At 34.9% G+C, this 18,213-nt stretch overlaps 1 protein-coding gene across 1 annotated transcript; it reads left to right on the plus strand.

Moving 5' to 3' along the window:
• The first annotated feature begins 8,227 nt into the window (after positions 1 to 8,227).
• LOC113703050 (probable monogalactosyldiacylglycerol synthase, chloroplastic) lies at positions 8,228 to 17,507 on the plus strand. Its single transcript, XM_072061543.1, has 8 exons — positions 8,228 to 9,113; positions 9,258 to 9,430; positions 10,302 to 10,463; positions 10,535 to 10,676; positions 14,614 to 14,838; positions 15,175 to 15,237; positions 15,367 to 15,441; positions 17,222 to 17,507. The coding sequence occupies exons 1-8, from the start codon at positions 8,601 to 8,603 to the stop codon at positions 17,447 to 17,449; spliced, it is 1,581 nt and encodes a 526-aa protein (XP_071917644.1). The 5' UTR covers positions 8,228 to 8,600; the 3' UTR covers positions 17,450 to 17,507.
• Positions 17,508 to 18,213: the final 706 nt, after the last annotated feature.

Genomic DNA, 18,213 nt, shown 5'->3' on the forward strand with positions numbered 1-18,213 from the left:
AATTTTTGCGAGAAAATCTATCTTATTGGACCTACATTGTTACTAAACATTAAAAGTAGGGGATATATGTCATTTTTAAAACCTAAGGAGAGCTCTCTGTAATTATTAAGGGAGGTTTGTGAAATTATCCCTTTTTTTAATTCTATAGGAGATTCCAACCTTATAAGGAGAAAGGGAGAAGGAAAAGAGATTAAAAATTGAATCAGAGATCTTACAATCATATGATTAATCAACTTAAAGAATCTCTCTTTTTATCAATTCAAGCTCGAATTCAATGAGTTTAAAACTTTGAACGCAGCTTGTAAAATAATGAAATTGAAATTGATTTGATTTGTTTAGAGTTCTATGCCTAAAACGAGATAAAATTACTTGTTGAAGAAAGCCTTGATACAGCAAAAATATTAAGATTATTAGGTGGTCTATGGCAATGCTCGCCTTACATAGTGAAAATAGTTATAAGATGATTAGGCAGTCTACGGTAATGATCGATCGTATTGAGCATTCAGTCGTTTTGTGCGCTTGATCGAGGGTTACATGTTTGTAGTGCCCAACACGATATCATACAGAAATGAACTTTGTGTGTTTTATAATGCCCAACACGATATCATACAGAAATGAAGTTTGTGTGTTTCTTGTTGGTGTTAGGTGGTACACAAAGTACAACAAGCACACAAAAATGCAAAAATTTGTATTACATAAATTTCACAAAGAAAGTGATGATGAAAATGATAATCTTGAGGTGTGTTTGACACTGTTCTTAAAGTGACATTTGCTCTCTCTATACAAAATATTTACTACAGAGTTATGGCAAATTACATTTAAGACATAATAAAATTTAGAGAAAATGAGAAATCAAATATTCTAATTTTCTCACGAAAATGATGAATGGTTAATAATTAGTTGATTTGTTAAGAGATACGTTGTTTGGATGTTTTCATAAGAAGCACACACATTCATACTCTTTCTTAGATGTTCAAACATCTCTTTGGATTAAAACAATTAAATTCACACATGAAAAGGTGCTAAAACAAAGTTTAGAAGTTTCTGAATGTTGTCAGGATCCGCGAGCGAATCCAAATATCCGTAGAAGCCGAACCGCAATTTTGAGACCAAGTCTCTAAGGATCCACACGCAGATCCACTCTCCGTAGGAGCGGATCCAAGGCGCAGATTCGATTCTGTGATCAGTCACCTGTCTGGACATGATCCATGCTTGGATGAGACTTTATTTATTTATTAATCTGTTGATAAGTGAGAGATTTCAAATCTAAAACCCTTTATTTACACTCCCTCCTCCTATATCATCAAACTCATTCCTCTTCGCATGCCTAGATTGGACTTGAATCAAATTGAATTTGCATTCGGATCCTTAGTGTGACGACCCCACCTTCCTCCTAGGGCGTACCCAAGGGTTTGGAGGACTGTCTGCCCAACTCTCGTCAGGACTCACTAACTCACTCAATCAACTCTCAAGAGCAAGTAAAGATGTGCCAATCAAACTTAACATATATACAAACATTAACACAGCTATACAATTCTCAAGGTTAAGTACAAAAAGTTCAGGATCCAACCAACTACTAATACTATCACTATTACACAACAAAAATTATAGTCAAAAGTTTAGTCTTTCTCTAATCACTCGTCCTTGCTCTCAAACCCTGTAAGGAAAACAAATGAAACGGAATAGAGAGATGAGCTAAAACTCAGTGAAGTTCCCATACACATTAATCAAGCAATTGAAACAAGGACATTAGTCATTTAATAACAATCAATCGAGAAAACATTCACAATATAAAATCAATGAGAACACACTCATTAAAAGGGTACATGCTCATGTGGAGCCATTCGTTTATTTATTCGCCAACCATTTTCCTTATCCCTCCAATATCAGAAAACATTTGCAAGTGAAAACTCCTTTAATATTTTTGACATTCATTCATTGATTTCGTTTCCCGCCACTAGCCAATTCACTGGCCAGTTCTCCACCAACCTTCGTGGTCATACTCGAGTATACCAAACATTATCCCAGGATCACCAGTTGCCCGACCAAATCCATTTCTGACTCGAGTCGACTGGCAACGAAAAGCAAGGGCCCAATTCAGCCAATGCGGTACCATACAGCCCACATAACTTACATTCATGCACAAGTAATGCTCAATCAGTTAATCATTTGAAAATTTACTTTCACTTAGATCAAGTGTGATAAAGTACACACTCGACCATTGAAAATGTATTTAACAGGCATTGGAAGGCATTTAACACTCAATCGAATATTCACAACAAGTACACAGTCATTTAATACACAAACATGCAAGAAACACTCACCCTAAACAAGTCACGTTTTGTCAAAATTCAGTTCAGGGCCGGCACCTTGGCCACTCTCGAAATATGTAATCAAATATTGTCCACAAAGAGCCAATCATACACGAGTGCAAGCTGCATAACTTATATTTCTATATTAAAGGAAAATGCATGAAAAGTATAGTAAGTCATATAGGCAAGGTGCATGCATAATTTGTAAAAGAAAATGATCAAAAATGATTAAGTTCAAAACTAATATGTACAACTAAAAATCATGTTTTAAATACTTGTTTAGAATGTTAGAAATCAGGTTTAGAACACTGGAGAAGTACATGTTAAGTCGAACCAAGGAAACGGAAAACAAGAAAAAGGCAACGAGAAACAATGAAGATGTCAGCTTTTCCATCCTTTGGTGTTTTGATCACAACTGAAACTACACTTATCGGATTAAGGCAAATTTTATGGCGTTTCGAAGTTAAGACATAGAACTACATTTCTTATGAAGACATTGACACCCAATTCTTGCATTTTCAAGGTAAAAAATGGACTGTCAGAAGCACATGAAAAACAGGTTAGGAAAATTAGAGTTTTTGCGCAGTCAGGAGTGCTTTGGCCAAATCATAAGCCAAAATGATCCAATTGATCTGAAATTTTGCAGGTAGAAAGTAACTCAAATCCCTATAACTTTCATGTTTTGCCTAAAAGCTGATTCAGTCTAAAACATGGAGAAATTCACAGCCCAAGTTGATTCCAAAAAGAGGGCAAAATTGAAATTACACTTCTTAAGTTAAAATTTGCATATAACCATCACTAATTGCGATTAAAAGCTAGAAATTCCACCTTAATACTAAACTAGCTTCTACTAATCATATAAATGTCAAAGCAAAGATGAAATAACTTATATAAAATCTGAAAAATATCAATAAAACTGAAATTTATCATCCCAACCCTAAAATCGCAAGAATCTCCATAAAATCAATCAAAATCAAGTTATCCAACAACATTTAAAGAACAAAAGGAGCTTCTAATGATTATACCTTTCAACACCTTGAAAACAATTAAGGCAAACCCTTTTCTTCTCAAAACACTCCACCCTTAACTTGCTATCACCTTAGATGCGAAGTTAATCGGGGTAGATTTTGGTAATTGGAAGAAATCTCTCAAGATTTGGTGAAGGAAATCAAAGGAAAATGGAGTTTTCTCTCTTGGTCTTGCTCCTCTTGAGGTTCGGCCAACTAGTAAGAAAGAATGAAGGGTTTTTGTGCTCCAAATGAAGTGATAAGAATGAAAACTTAAGTGCTCCAAGACTAAATGAAAACGTGACACGTGGCACTACTTTGACTAATGCTTATCTCTTGATCTTTCTTCTTAGTTTCTAATTACTCATCTATGTGGTGTTCCTCTGGCTCACTCTTAACACTTCTAGGCATATATTCCTTGGTATATAACATCCGTTCATGTCCACTAAATTTAATACACATTTACTAGTGAGCCATACTACCAAAATGCACTATAACTAAACACGCACCATAATATAAAATCAAACAATTAAAATTTAACTCAACCATAAAAATAACTTAAAAATTAAAAGATTTAAACTGGAGTAAGTCAAAATATTATTTAACGCATGCAAAACGAGAAAAGAATTTAAATTTTTTTTTTCAAAATCTCACACTTAGTCCATTTTGATTTTCATTTCATGTCTCATTTGTATTCCAACTCTTAATTGTACATTACTTAAGATTCAATTGTACATTTTGAATCTTATTTATACATTTCTAGTTTCACTTGTAAATTATACATTTCATTTACACACTATACCAACAATTCAAGCTTTTGCTACAGGGTTATGGCAAGTTACTTCTAGGATAGTGTCAAATATACCTCAAGATCATCATTTTCATCTCCAATTTCTTTATAAAATTTGTGCAGTACAAATTTTTGTAATTTTTTTTGGTATTTGTATTACTTTGTGTACCATCTAAGACCAACAATTTTTTGGTGGCTAGACACCATTTAATAGATGTTGCTTAGTGATATATTATCCAACACAAGAAGTTTCTATTAGTGTCGTTAGCGAAAATGAAGTGCCAATGACACAAGCCAGTTGAACTCTACTTTCCTAGATGCTTACACGCTTTTAGTTATACATTATGACCATTTCTTTTTTACTCTATAACGTACTTTCGGGAAATTTGCCATGTTATATTTTTTTTGAAAAAATCGTTTAAAACATTGATCACATTTCATCAAATGAATTTTACCGTCTTTCATTTTTAAAATGGTAACTTTAGATCTCTTACAAAATCAAGTCAGTAAAATTTTTGGTCCCAACCTAAGTTTTTAATCAATTTTTATCTTGAATTCATCACATAACCCACACATAGTCATTTGTTAGGAGCCAAAAAAGTTAGATCCTATTTGTCGTTAAACAAATAACCTAATCTATGTTCATTTTTGCCCTTGAAAAAGTAGGATATGACTTAAATCATATTCATTTTTCTCCTAAAAAAAGGATCTGACTCAATCTATATTAATTTTTCCACTAAAAAGTAAGATATGATCTTTTTTTACATTAAAAATGATTGTATGTGAGTCACGTGATGATTTTCACGCTAAAAATGGTTGGAAATATAGGTTGGGACCAAATTTTACTAATTTGACTTTATAAGAGGCGTTAGGTTAACATTTCAAAAGTGATTGACGAAAGAATTGAATTGGCAAAATGTGAGGAATGTTTTAAACTATTTTCTCTAATTTCTTTTGCAAGTTTATGATGTCTTTATTTGATAGATAGTTTTAGTTGTTTAACTATAAAATAATACTCATTCTTTTAATAACATTCAAACAAATTCGTCCACTTTTAACATGATAAAATTTTTGGTTATACTTCAAATAATGACATTTATGCTAGTAGAATGGAAACTAGGGTAATTACTTTTAACAATAGGGAATTTGTACAAGAATTCTATGATATACTTATCTAATATATTTATATAAAGATTTTCAATGTATTGATAATGTGAGGGGCCAATTACGGTTGATCAAAGCCAATTACGCTAAAATTAAATATTTGAATACTACAAAAGTATAATGAAACATATTAATTAATAATTATAGCGCTCTTGAGTATAGGTCTAGTTAGTGTTTAGATTTGGGTATGAATTAGGGTTTGGATCCTACTAAATCAAACCCCTCCTTGGCCATAATTTTCTTACAAGGTCTGGATTTAGGTAAAATCTAGATTTGGAAATTTGAGTTCAAACCCATTACAAACATGATGAGTTTGGATTGAATCTAGATGAGACCCGACTCACCTTGATATGTCTAGACATGAATACAATTTACATTGTCATTTTTGATAGTCTATGAAGGAATGAATCATCCATCTAATAGAAGAGAATTAAAAGAGGCAATTTTAAAGATGTAACAAGGGGCTCACCTATGGATATCGACCAGAGTGGGTGCCCACGGGTAGAATAATGGGTCCGGTGTGGGGATTTTTCTCCCTCTGCTTTAGATAAAAAATAATACTTATATGTGTGTGGTAAAAGGATAAATTTGTTATGTTAATTTACTTTACTCCTTTCTTTTTAATTTCATGAATCGCATGTTGTTTACAAGGAAAAAAAAAAAGTATCAGTTATTGGTTTAGATTCTACACGGTATCAAATATGAGGTAGCAAATTCAATAGGTTTTTAGATTTTTTTTTTATTTTTTTTAATGTAAGTGGAAGGTTTCGAACCCGAAATCTCTCACTTGCACTCCCTCATCCTGTATCATTCAATCCATTCATTTCTCCCCAATTTTTAGACTTGATTTCCTATTGACTATTTAGCTACAAATTCAAAAGAATGATTAATAAATTGTTATAGCTTTTATTTATGTATAGAAAAACAAAATAAATTAAAATATTAAAATTTGAGCAGCCACCATAGGGCTGGCCAGTGGGCGGGCATGGATGGGGAAATGGGGAATGGGGCGTGAGACCAGGAGAGGCTTTACAAGCTACAACGCGGGCAAGGGGGTTGGTTAAAGTTCCCCCCCTCCAAATCCTCTTTGTTGTCATCTTTAGGCTCACTTTTTAAAAAAAAAAAATTATATAGTGCTTTACTGGCACCTAATTTGAAAAAAAAACATTTTTTTTTAATTTTTACAAGCTAACTTTATATATGTCAAAGTTTTTTGCTTAAAGCTAACAGTCATTTGATCTGTTAGTCACTGTCAAGACTTTAAGTTTTGGTTGTCCACTATTTGTGATTTGTCACTTTTAGTGATTTTCTCTGATGGTGTTTTTCGTTGGTTAGGTCCCTCTTCTTTCCGGAATAGAATAGAGTAGGTTATAGAAATGTTATCGTTGTGACAAAAAATTTTTTTTTTCTTTGCTTGGACATTGAATTGGATTCTCAAGGTTTGGTTACTTTGCCGGTTTCTAATGCTCATTCAAAATGGCCACTCAGCTGTAATCTTTCACACATTCGAAGCGTTCTACAGCTTATTCAAGGATTAGTTCGACAAAATTTCCAGGAAGTGAATTCAACAATATATTATTCCAGTTAAAGTGGATTTGCCAAAAAAGGGTTCTCTCATGGTAATTAAATGACCTTTTCTATTCTATGCTCTTAGGATACAAGATAAGTACACAAAATAGAGGGGATAAAATTTAAATACTATTATGATATTATCCACCCTCTAAATTGAGGAAACTTTTGTCTACAAAATTTAAAAATTTTCAGACAACTACACCTGTTATCCTATGCCCTAAGGGCACATATTAATTCGGGATATTTTAGATTACAATAAGGGAACATTTTCAGCTTATTTTAGATTATAAGAAGGGAACATTACTCCTTTATTTTTTAATGCTTTTGATTACTCATTGTATTGGAATTTGCCAAAAAATAAAAATAAAATCATTTTTTTTGGTTTTTATGCACCACGTAAGTGTTGTTAATTATTTTGTACAACTAATGCATTATATAGTCGAATTTGTACACTTTCTAGTGATTCACTTTGCTACACTAAAAGATAAGACCTAATAATTAGACAACGGTTGAACCGGTTGAATTGGATATTGGGTGGGCGTTACTCTAAGCATGTGCTAAAAATTTGAATGTCTGTTAATCGATCAAACTCAAAAAAACAAAACTCACTTGCAAAAAATAAAACAAAACTCAGGTAATAGGTGCATTTTTTTTTTTAAAAAAAAGGTGTCTCATACCACTTCTTGATTTATTGCTTTCTCTTTTCCTCAAAATTCTCAATATTTGTGGACAGGTCAAAATTCTTGATTCGACATTTTAAATTTATTAAAATTCATCACGTGTAGGTCATGTGACGATTTCATACAAAACTTCAAAAAGTAATTTTGGAATTGAATTGGTAAATTCTATTTTCTATGAAAGACGTAACATATCATCATTATAAAAGTGAGAGACTAATCCTTGTTTAACACTGAAATTTTTAAACAAAATTTGCTACAAAAAAAAGTGATAAAACTAATTTTTTTTTTTTGTCGATACGATAAATTATTTTATACTAGAGAGGAGGGAGAGGAACTGAAAAAGTCCAAAAATAATTCGGAGGGAATTGAATCGCCACCAGACTAGACGGGTACACTACACATCCGTCTGAATTTTTTAAACATAGCCACTTTAACGCGACAAATTAGTGGGAGGCAAAGAACCGCCAAACTTTAATACATTGGTGATGGCCACCGCCTAAAGGCCGTTCACTTATTAGTCAAACACATACAAAACGCATTTCAGTATGCTACGAGTTATAATCCAATTTGCTAACGATTTTCTATACCATTTATAATGATTAGAAGACTAACAATTCTAAGTTATTACCGACGGCGACCACCCTAGCGTTACCGACCACCCTAGCGAGCCAAAGACAGACAGTAGTGTTTTTGTTTAGAAGGGAAATCGCAGGCGTTTATCACATGCCAGTCTCCGAATATTACAATGAGAATTTTCATAGATTCGAATCCCTCCAAATATCAAACTCCTCCCACTAAATCCACTCTCTGTGGCTCCCAATTCCCTTCTCTTTCTGTCTTGCTTTCATACAGTCCCCAGAAGTCTCTCCTTCTCTCAGCCATAATCTCAAGCACTTGTTGTACTTCACTGCCTTTTGTTTTTCCCTACTACTTGTCCCTGTCTTCTTCCTCTTCTCTTGTTTTCGACTGAAAGAACCAAACTTTTTGCTATATGAAGAAAAACCCACAATTTTTTTTTTCACATGACTAAAGACCCTTATGGATTGATTGAGATTTCAGAATAGCAAAAGAAGCTATGCAGCCTTCATCTGTTTCTCAAGAACCCATTAATTTGTGGAACTCTGCATCCCAATTGGGTTCTTTTTTACTTGATAATTCTGTTAAGTTCAATGGGAATTTCAATTATGAGGGCTACTCCTCATTATTGTCCAACAGTTTGCGTTTTGATGGCTTAGTTAGTTCATTTTCTCAAAAGAAGCCAAATACTGTTGCTTCATTGAGTTTGAGTACTAAAGGTGCTGCCTTTAGGATTAGGAGAGTTTTGAATCAGTTTAATAGGTTCATTAAGTTTAATTGTGAGAAAATCCCACTTGGGTTTGCCTCATTAGGGTCTAATTATGGGGAAAGCAATGGCTTTAGGGAGGATGACAATGGAGTTTGTGTGAGTGAGGGAGTGCCTGTTAATGGTGTTGAATCAGAAAATCCTAAAAAAGTACTAATTTTGATGAGTGACACCGGTGGTGGTCACAGGGCGTCTGCTGAGGCTATTAAGGCTGCCTTTAATGAAGAATTTGGGGATGATTATCAGGTTAGCTTTCTGAAGTTAATGATAGATATATTTCTTTTATTATTGATGATCAATTGCTGTAAATTGATTCTGCAAAGGGATTACTTGTTGGATGGGTGTGTTTACGTGTTGATTGTGGTATGTTTTAAAGAGTGTGTGTTGCAGGTGTATATTACTGATTTATGGACTGATCATACGCCTTGGCCTTTCAACCAACTGCCAAGGAGTTATAACTTCTTGGTGAAACATGGACCTTTGTGGAAAATGACATATTATGCTTCTGCCCCACGTGTGGTTCATCAATCCAACTTTGCTGCAACATCAACTTTTATAGCTCGGTGAGACTTATTCCTTGCTGTAGTTATTTTCTCCCATTGTTGCATTTCTGCAACCAATGTGAAACTGTTTGTTTCAGTTGCTATAAGGACCTAGGAGTTTGTTGATAATAACATGGAAAGAAAGCATATGCATGCCTGTACTTGCTTTTTTAATGTTTATGAAACATCTAATTTTCTGTGCCATACTTGTTATGACGTAACAGGTTTTCCTCGCCTATGAATTGACTGAATGAATAAACTGTCATGTTGCTACTTAAGCACCTTATGTTTGGACTGATACTTGGACCTATATACTAGGTTATTTCTTGTAGGCTACTTGATTGAATGAGGTTTTGTACCTTTGGAAATTGGAACCTTTATTTTGCTGTCTCTGGGCTTTTGTAAGCTGAGATTGGATAGTAAGTGTTTGCTATGGTGCTAGAATTGTTTTGCATCTTAGTGTTGCAGCACTGCACCTCCACAGCATGAAACAAATTAGTTCTTACTTCTTAGTACTCACCTTTTTTTTGGCTAATAAATGAGAAGGTAGCTAAGGTCCTCCGCACCATTTTTTGTCTACTTAGATCCGATCGGACCTATGTGGTGGCAGAACCTTAGGACCCTCTGAGGGTGGTGTGGTTATAATGAAGCCACACTTGGAACTTATAGATCTTCTTTGCTTGATTGTCTGATCCTGATGGATGAATTTCACAGCAATCACTTATGTATCGAGATTTCTGCTAATCAATACGATAAAACAGAAAAGAGAAATAGAGGAAAGATGTTTCTTTCTTCTTTTCTGGCTTTTCGGTTCGTGCTCAATTTTTTTCAAATTGGTGCTTTAAAGGTAAATGATATAGTGTCTCATGCTGCTCCTGTTTCACTGGTTCAGGGAGGTTGCTAAAGGTTTAATGAAGTACCAACCAGATATTATTATTAGTGTACATCCCTTGATGCAGCATGTCCCACTCCGTATATTGAGAGCAAAGGGTCTTCTGGAGAAGATTGTATTTACCACTGTGGTGACAGATTTGTGCACGTGTCATCCCACATGGTAAGAATTGTGGGCATTTTGCAAACTGTCCTATTTTCCTACAGGTTTGATGATTTGTCTTTAATGACTAGGTTTCACAAGCTTGTAACAAGATGCTACTCTCCATCTGACGAGGTGGCAAAACGAGCGGTAAAAGCTGGATTGAAGCCCTCCCAAATTAAGGTTTATGGCCTTCCAGTCCGACCTTCCTTTGTCAAGCCTGTTCGTCCTAAGGTTGGTAGATTTTCCTGGGAGATAGGAATCAACTTTTTCAATTTTTTTGAGCTGTTACAATTGATTTCCTTTTAAATCCCATATATATGCCGTATGGTGCTGCACCTGGTGTTATATATTTTTTCAATCATCTAAGAAGCAAGAAGTGATGCCCAAAATTATGAAAAGTGCAAATTAGATGGTAACATGTTCCTCCTTTAATGGTTCAAGTGTTCCGTTAAGAAGATATATGCATTTTTTGAACATGAATGTTGTAAGTTTGCATAAATGTTGTAAGCAGTGCCCAAAAAAAAGTGATGACTTTTTAGAGATGGCATATTTTTCTTTTTTGTTTTGTTGGGTTGATGTGGTTGAAATTATTAACTGCATAAGGAGGGCATATTGTTGGAAACTCTCAAATTACATTCAAGTGTAATTTTAGTACCCTTTTAAACCCATATTTGGGTAATATTGTTGCAGTATATGTTTGGGTAAGTTAGGTTGGGAGCTTTTGACCCAACTGTTGTCGCAGGGCTGATTTAGTACGTTAGGCTGATTTAGTACGTTAGGTAGGTTGGGTTATATGCATCAGGAGTTTGAAATTATGTTTTTTTCCTCGTCCAAGTCTTGTACGATCTGTGGTCTGATGCATTAAAATTGATTTAGAATGGAATTAATGGATGGAGGGTGTGTGGTACAACATTATACCTTTACTATGCTGCCTATTAGCCAAATGTGTCTTTCCTCTCTGCTCAATTTTTCCGTGGTCATGTTTCCAAATATTCTAGTCATAGGTGATTTAATTCTTCTTTCCTTTTTCATCCTTGGTAACAGCATAGCTGTTCCCTAGCCTTTCAGTAAACCTACCCTCAGCCAGTAATCAGACCATTTTTTTTTGCTGTAAAAGTTGCACTGCTGAAGTTTAGCGGCTTCACCAGATTGATATCGGAGCCCACTCAGCACTGTTTAATGTTGATAGATGCAGGAAGGAGCAAATGATCTTCAGGCCGTGTTTGATAACCCAATTCAGTACTTAAAGTTTATAAATTCAGATCTTAACATGTTTCGATGCATTCGATAATCAAAAATTGAACATTTGAATTACTTAAGTGGCACTGAATTTTCTAAGCAAAACTTGTTCACAAAGATAAGTGATAAGTTATTCACTTATCACTTAATGTGATATACACTCAAATATATCAAATTTAATATTTAACAATTCAATAACTTAATGACTTCAGACTTTAGGTTTCAAATTTTAGTATTCAGACTTCAGTTTTATCAAACGCATCCTCAGTATTTTGAGACGACTTGGAGTCTTTGAGAAATAATGATTTGTTAAAAGTTTGATGGATCAACTTTGCGGAGCTGAAATTTTAGGATTTTTAGCAAGAGGTGGTTGTGGTAGTACCATCCTTTTGAGGTCACTTCAAATTAAAGTTTACGTGCAAGACTAGATCTTATTGCTGGTTTTATATTACAGGTATACCTGCAGGATGTAGAATCACCACTAAGCATTCCATAAGAAGATATGAAATTTTTAATGAAGATATATGTTGCTGCACACCGTCATCAGTAGCTCTATAGATTTTGCAGAGTCAACAGCAGGAGAATTAAGTGTAATTTGAGTTTAAAAAATGGTCCAAGTTTAAATTCTTGATGATCCTGATTGAATAATAGCCTGAGGCAAAGATTTTTTTTGGAGGGGGGGGGGAGTGAGTGGAATTAATTGCCATGTTGGCTGTAGTTGGCCATTAAAAAGATGTGCCTGAGATGCTTGTAATTTGCAAAAGTGGCTTCAGAGCCAAGTTTGGCAGCAGAAAAGACCTTCTAGTGCTACTTTGTGGTGCAATAACTGCTACTTTGCTTTGTCAAATGCTTCAAGACTTTGTGCTTTAGTGAGCTTTGGTTTCACAGCCAAAAGAAATTGACTGTGGGAGCCAGAAGTACCGATTGCTTTAGTTTTGGATGCCCCATAACTAGCCAAGCCAAAGTTTCTATAGAAGGGAATCAAGTGGAAACGCATCAGGCTATGAACATGTTTAAAAAGTTCTGTAGCTTTGTCAAGAGTTTCACATGCAAGGCTTGTGTCTTAAGCAGAATTTGGAGCTATAACCTTTTCTTAGTCCGTGTGCTCATATATGACTTTAAGACAGCTGTTATATCCAACTTATGCTTGTACCTCCCAGCTTTAAGTTGGACTTAGCTGTCTACATCCCCAATAAAGAGTTCCTAACAATGTTTAAAGTGCATTCTTGTTCAAGATGTTCAAACTTTGGGCCCAAATTTATTCCACCACATAAATGGTTCTATTGCTTTGAACGGTTAAATCATATTATTATTTATTAATAGAGGACTAAGGATGTCTGATGCATCTATATCTTGGCTCTGATTCATCAAATTCTGCGTGAGAGTTTTTCTTCTCTTTTTAACCTTGGATATAGTTTTTTGAATTTCTGATCAAAAAGCTGCCTGGCTTTGGTTTTTGATTTCAAATAGTTTTTATAGTTTCATATTTTGGTCCTTTGCTTCTTGATTTCTCGAGACATTTAGTTAGTAAATCCTTATAATTATGAATAAAGCACCACTTTCATGGAGCTAACATTATGCTGTGCTGAATTGTCATGATCTTGCAACTAGTAACCAATTAGAGCATTGTAACTTAACAGCTCCTTATCTTTGCTGTACGTGGACTTTTGACTTGAGATGGTGGTCTACCAGCATTATTACATGATATATTAATGTGTTGGTTAAAAATTTTGATCCAGGTAGGCCAAACGGCCATTGCTACACATATCGGAAAGTGTAGAATGTGGTTATTTTTAGTTAGTACTAATCTAGCCAGCAAGACACTTTTTAATAATCAGTACTCTGGAAGCTCATAACATTGGTCTTGATAAGATCGCATTCATGATTAAACATATAGATCAAATGAGATTGTTTGCTCATGTCAAAGACCATGCCTGAAGTCCCTGATATCCCATTTTTTCTTGAAAACTCCAGCAGAGAGTATTATTCAGTTATATTCTCCTTAAAATTAGGATAGTATGTTGCGCATGCATTGTCCTTTTCCGTATGATTTAGGGGTTTTTGGCATTTCAGTAGTTTGTATGTCTTTTAAGTCACTTGTAACTGAACAAGTGTGACTCAATTTCTGCTGGCTTTCTCCATTTCTGACTTGTCTAAATACATAGGCTACATTATATCATTTTAGCTATACTTCTTACTCTGGTTTATGGGAGTCTCAATGTAGTTTCAAAGAACAGATGGTATCTTTGTGTATCTAGCTTGAGCATTGTAAGGGAGTTCTGTTTTTCTCTGCTTGTTCCTCCTTTTATATGTTGTGGGCCCCCGAGCAGTGCAAACAGGCGTGATCTATGTTGTTGGTCCCTAGACTATGTTTATGACCATGCCTAGCTTAAGTTTTCATTCTTCTTTATGCTTGTACAGATTGGGATGTAGGACCAACTAGCAAAATCATGATCTACATGGAGAACCTTGGTCTAAATAATTCTCTTTCTCGACTATCATGTTGGTCATAGAAGACTCAAAGGAAAGGGATGCAAAGTTTGGGGCAAAAATAAAAGCTGGAAAACTTATTAAATTGGTCAACAAATTCAACTTTTAGCTGATGAGATACTTGCTTGAAAAAAGAATACAGAAAACTCAAGCAGAATACCTGGAAATGAATTATTGAAGCAAATGAAAATCCAGGTTATTGAAAATGATTGTACTACGTAGTTAAAAAAAAAAGAAAGAAAGAATGTCATTGTAGTAAAATATGTAGAATTACTGAGTCAATACCTAGGTGTTACCCAACAATATTATAAATAAAACCATATTAGTTTTCTGTGCATGCGTATGTGGAATTCCTTCTGGGTCATGAATCCATTTGTTTCATCAGAGCCCTGGCTTTAGTTGTCCATGTTAACTACTTTACTTTGTGTTAAATTTCTAGGTTGAGTTGAGGAGGGAGTTGGGGATGGACGAGTACCTTCCTGCTGTATTGCTGATGGGTGGTGGGGAAGGAATGGGTCCTATTGAGACTACTGCACGAGCTCTTGGTGATGCATTATATGATGAAAGGACTGGGGAGCCCATAGGTCAGGTCCTTGTAATATGTGGTCGCAATAAAAAGCTTGCCAGCAGATTGCTCGCCAATGATTGGAAGATTCCGTTCCAGGTATGCAATTCCTTGGAAATTTGGCAATAGCCTCAGCATGATTTCCTTTTTCTCTAAAGAAATGTGTGGGCCTGAATAGAAGCAGAATATTCTGTACAATGTCAAGCCTTTTATTCAGTTTTGCTGTTTTCTGCCACTTCCCTACTTTGCTAATTTGTGACGTGTTGTAGAACTATGAAAACAATTTTTTGACTATACACTTTTTTTCACTTTTACCTTTGGAATTTGGCACTACTTGATATTTTTGTCAGAAGAATGTGTGTTTGGGTCTAGGACTGCAGTTTTTGTATCTTCTTGCACAAGTAGATATGACTTACATGAGATGCTTCTTTTTAGGTTAAGGGTTTTGTCACGAAAATGGAGGAATGCATGGGCGCTTGTGATTGCATCATTACCAAGGTAAATCTCCCATTAACTGATTCCAAACCTTTTCTGCTCAGATAAAGACTGATGGTAAATTGCCTTGAAAAAAAAAAGGACTAATGGGAAATTTCCAATTATCCAACTTATTCCTTTGTTCTTCTATAGGCTGGCCCAGGAACTATTGCAGAATCTATGATTCGAGGCCTTCCTATAATTCTCAATGACTACATTGCTGGGCAGGTAATGTGTTGAACTCCTCTCACTTTTTCTTGTTTTAGGGAGAGTTTTCGCTGTTGATTATGATTGATGTCTTTTTGTAATCAGTTCATCTTCTTTTGTCCTCTCAACATGTTTGATTGTCTCTTTCTACCAAGAAGTTGGAGACAAAATTCTCTAATGGGAATTATTTCTAGATAATTTACTGGTAAAATAACAACCTGGAGTAATTTTTTATATATATTTTTTATGTAAATTATTATTTTTTTTATCTTTTAGAAATGCTAAAAGATCCCATTTCGTTCTCGTATAATGCAAGACTGTGGAAGAGATCTGGGTAAAAGATGCCGATATTTGAGCAAACCAACATAAGTAGATGATATGATGTGGTTTTATCTTCCGTTTGTTGCATTAGATGTTTGAGGAGGAGCAGATAGCTCAGATCGCTTCCTGTTATTTTTAGCCTCTTGATGTTACATAAAAGCATTAGGTTTTTCTGAAATCCTTGCCCTTCTTATGGTAATTAAAGGCATTGTGTGTTTTAGAAATCATTGAGTTTGTTTGGACGAGTTTATTTGGATGATTTGTTTGAAATAATTACTGTAGCACTTTTTGTGATGTGATGTATGTGAGATAAAAAGATGATTGGAAAGATAAAAAGGTGATTGGGATTTGTGAGGCAAATTATTATTTTTTCAAATATCTCAATCCAAACACGCTCATTGCCTCTTGTTGCATGCCGATCTTTTATGGTAATTTGGTTGAGTTTCAGTGGTTTGCCTGAGTTAGTTATTCAGACAAACATATTGTTTGAGTGGCAATATGGATTTATAGAACAGTGAAAGCTGGTAATCTCCCTCTCACCTGCCCTCACTCTTTGTTTCTCTTATAGTCTCTGTTTCTTTGTTGCTCAAATTGTACACGTTATGCATACACCTTTTTTTTTTTTTTTTTTTTTATTAATACCTCTGTTGGTAAGCTTACGTACCCCTTCTATGATGTTTTCATGCTGGCCCTATGTTGATTAAGTTTTGCCATACCTCTAAAGGTTCTAATTTGATTTTGCAAAATATGGTCTACCTTCGCTACTGGAGGGAAGGTGGCACAGAAAACCCTTCGGTTTAACTGGAGACTTTCTTCCGGCTGTCTCATCTCTTTTTTTCTGTGTTCCCTTTTAATCCCCATTTCCTTCTCTATTTCTTTTAGAACGTTAATCTCAGATCGTCATTAACATCAACAGTGTAAGATGCTGATGGCTAGCCTAAGGTGTTTGCTGGGTCTCAGTGTCAGTTGTGCAATTCCATTTTAGTGCTTCCCAGAATATGAAGAGAAAATAATAAAGAAACAAGAGGCTAAATGCAATTGGCAATGCAGAAGTAGTGAAAGCAGACTGAAAATTATGACACCAGTTTAAAGATTTGCTAAGTTGTTTAGCGCGACATGGATGATTCGCTGAATAATACATTGCTGACTTCACCACAATCGGTCAACTTCAATCTCACTTCTTTCATTCTCCTTGACTGTGGGACTCGAGTCTCTCTTTTTTTTTTGTAAAACCATTCCTCTCTTCCTTGACGTCTATTCACACTGAATTAGAATGAAAATGGTGGATGGCATTGGTTATTCTAGCAAAAGAAATATCTAGCTTCTACACTCAAAGAGTAGCAAGACTATGCAATGATCTTGTAATATGTTTTATACCTATTTCACAATATTTTTGGTGACTAATTGATGAAAGTATTGGAGATTTACATATAAGCCCATGACCCCAAAAGTAACGCTGTCCCCATGTCTGTGATTGCAGGAAGCTGGAAATGTGCCATATGTTGTTGAAAATGGATGCGGGAAGTATTCAAAATCTCCAAAAGACATAGCTAGAATAGTTTCTCAATGGTTTGGTCCAAAGCAAGATGAGCTAAAAGCCATGTCACAGAATGCACTGAGACTGGCAAAGCCAGATGCTGTATTTAAGATTGTCCATGATCTACATGAGCTCGTCAGACACAGAATTTTTGTACCGCAATACTGTTAAACCTACTGACTAAATTTAAGTTTTGATTCATTTTAATAAACAATGCGTTTTTACACAATATCTTTTGCTGTGTGAGTATTTATGCTGATTAGAAAAGGGTAAGGATAGAAAGGAATGTGACTACAAGACTTGTTCCTAGAGATGATTATTTTCCAAGGTTGCCTGTTGTTATGTTTCTGTTTTAGAAGAAGCAAATGCAAGCTGATATAGATGTCGTCTCTGTGTCCATTGGTCTTTTGCTTGATCATGGTTCGATTTCCGCAATTGCCTTTTCCCACACCTTTTCCGGTTAGATGACAGATCAAGAAATGGATGTCCAATTTTCCAGTAAGTATCAAGGCACTGCCATGAATGAATCCTGTCATGCGATCAGCTTGAGTATTGACCTACTAAAAGTGGAGAATACCTAATATGCCTTGAAATGGAATGGCCCATGGAATAGACTAACAGCTATTATGGAGTTAATCTGACCATTTTGTGATGGTTATACTTTAGCCTGGTATACTTTTTTAGATCAAGTCTTTCATTCTAACTATGATGTAGGTCTTACATGAAACTAACACACAATGAACGAGCGGAAAACAAAAGAAATTTATAATAGGGAGTCAAAGAGTGATTAAATTATGAAGGGACTTTGGGCCTATTTTGGCTCTGTCCAAGCGCACAATTTAGTACTTTATTATGCATTTAACATTATTCGTTTTTATAAATTAGTGATAAATTGCAAATTGTATACATTATAACATATATAATCAAATTATGCA

Source organism: Coffea arabica, chromosome 8e (assembly GCF_036785885.1).
Source record: "Coffea arabica cultivar ET-39 chromosome 8e, Coffea Arabica ET-39 HiFi, whole genome shotgun sequence".
NCBI lineage: Eukaryota > Viridiplantae > Streptophyta > Magnoliopsida > Gentianales > Rubiaceae > Coffea > Coffea arabica.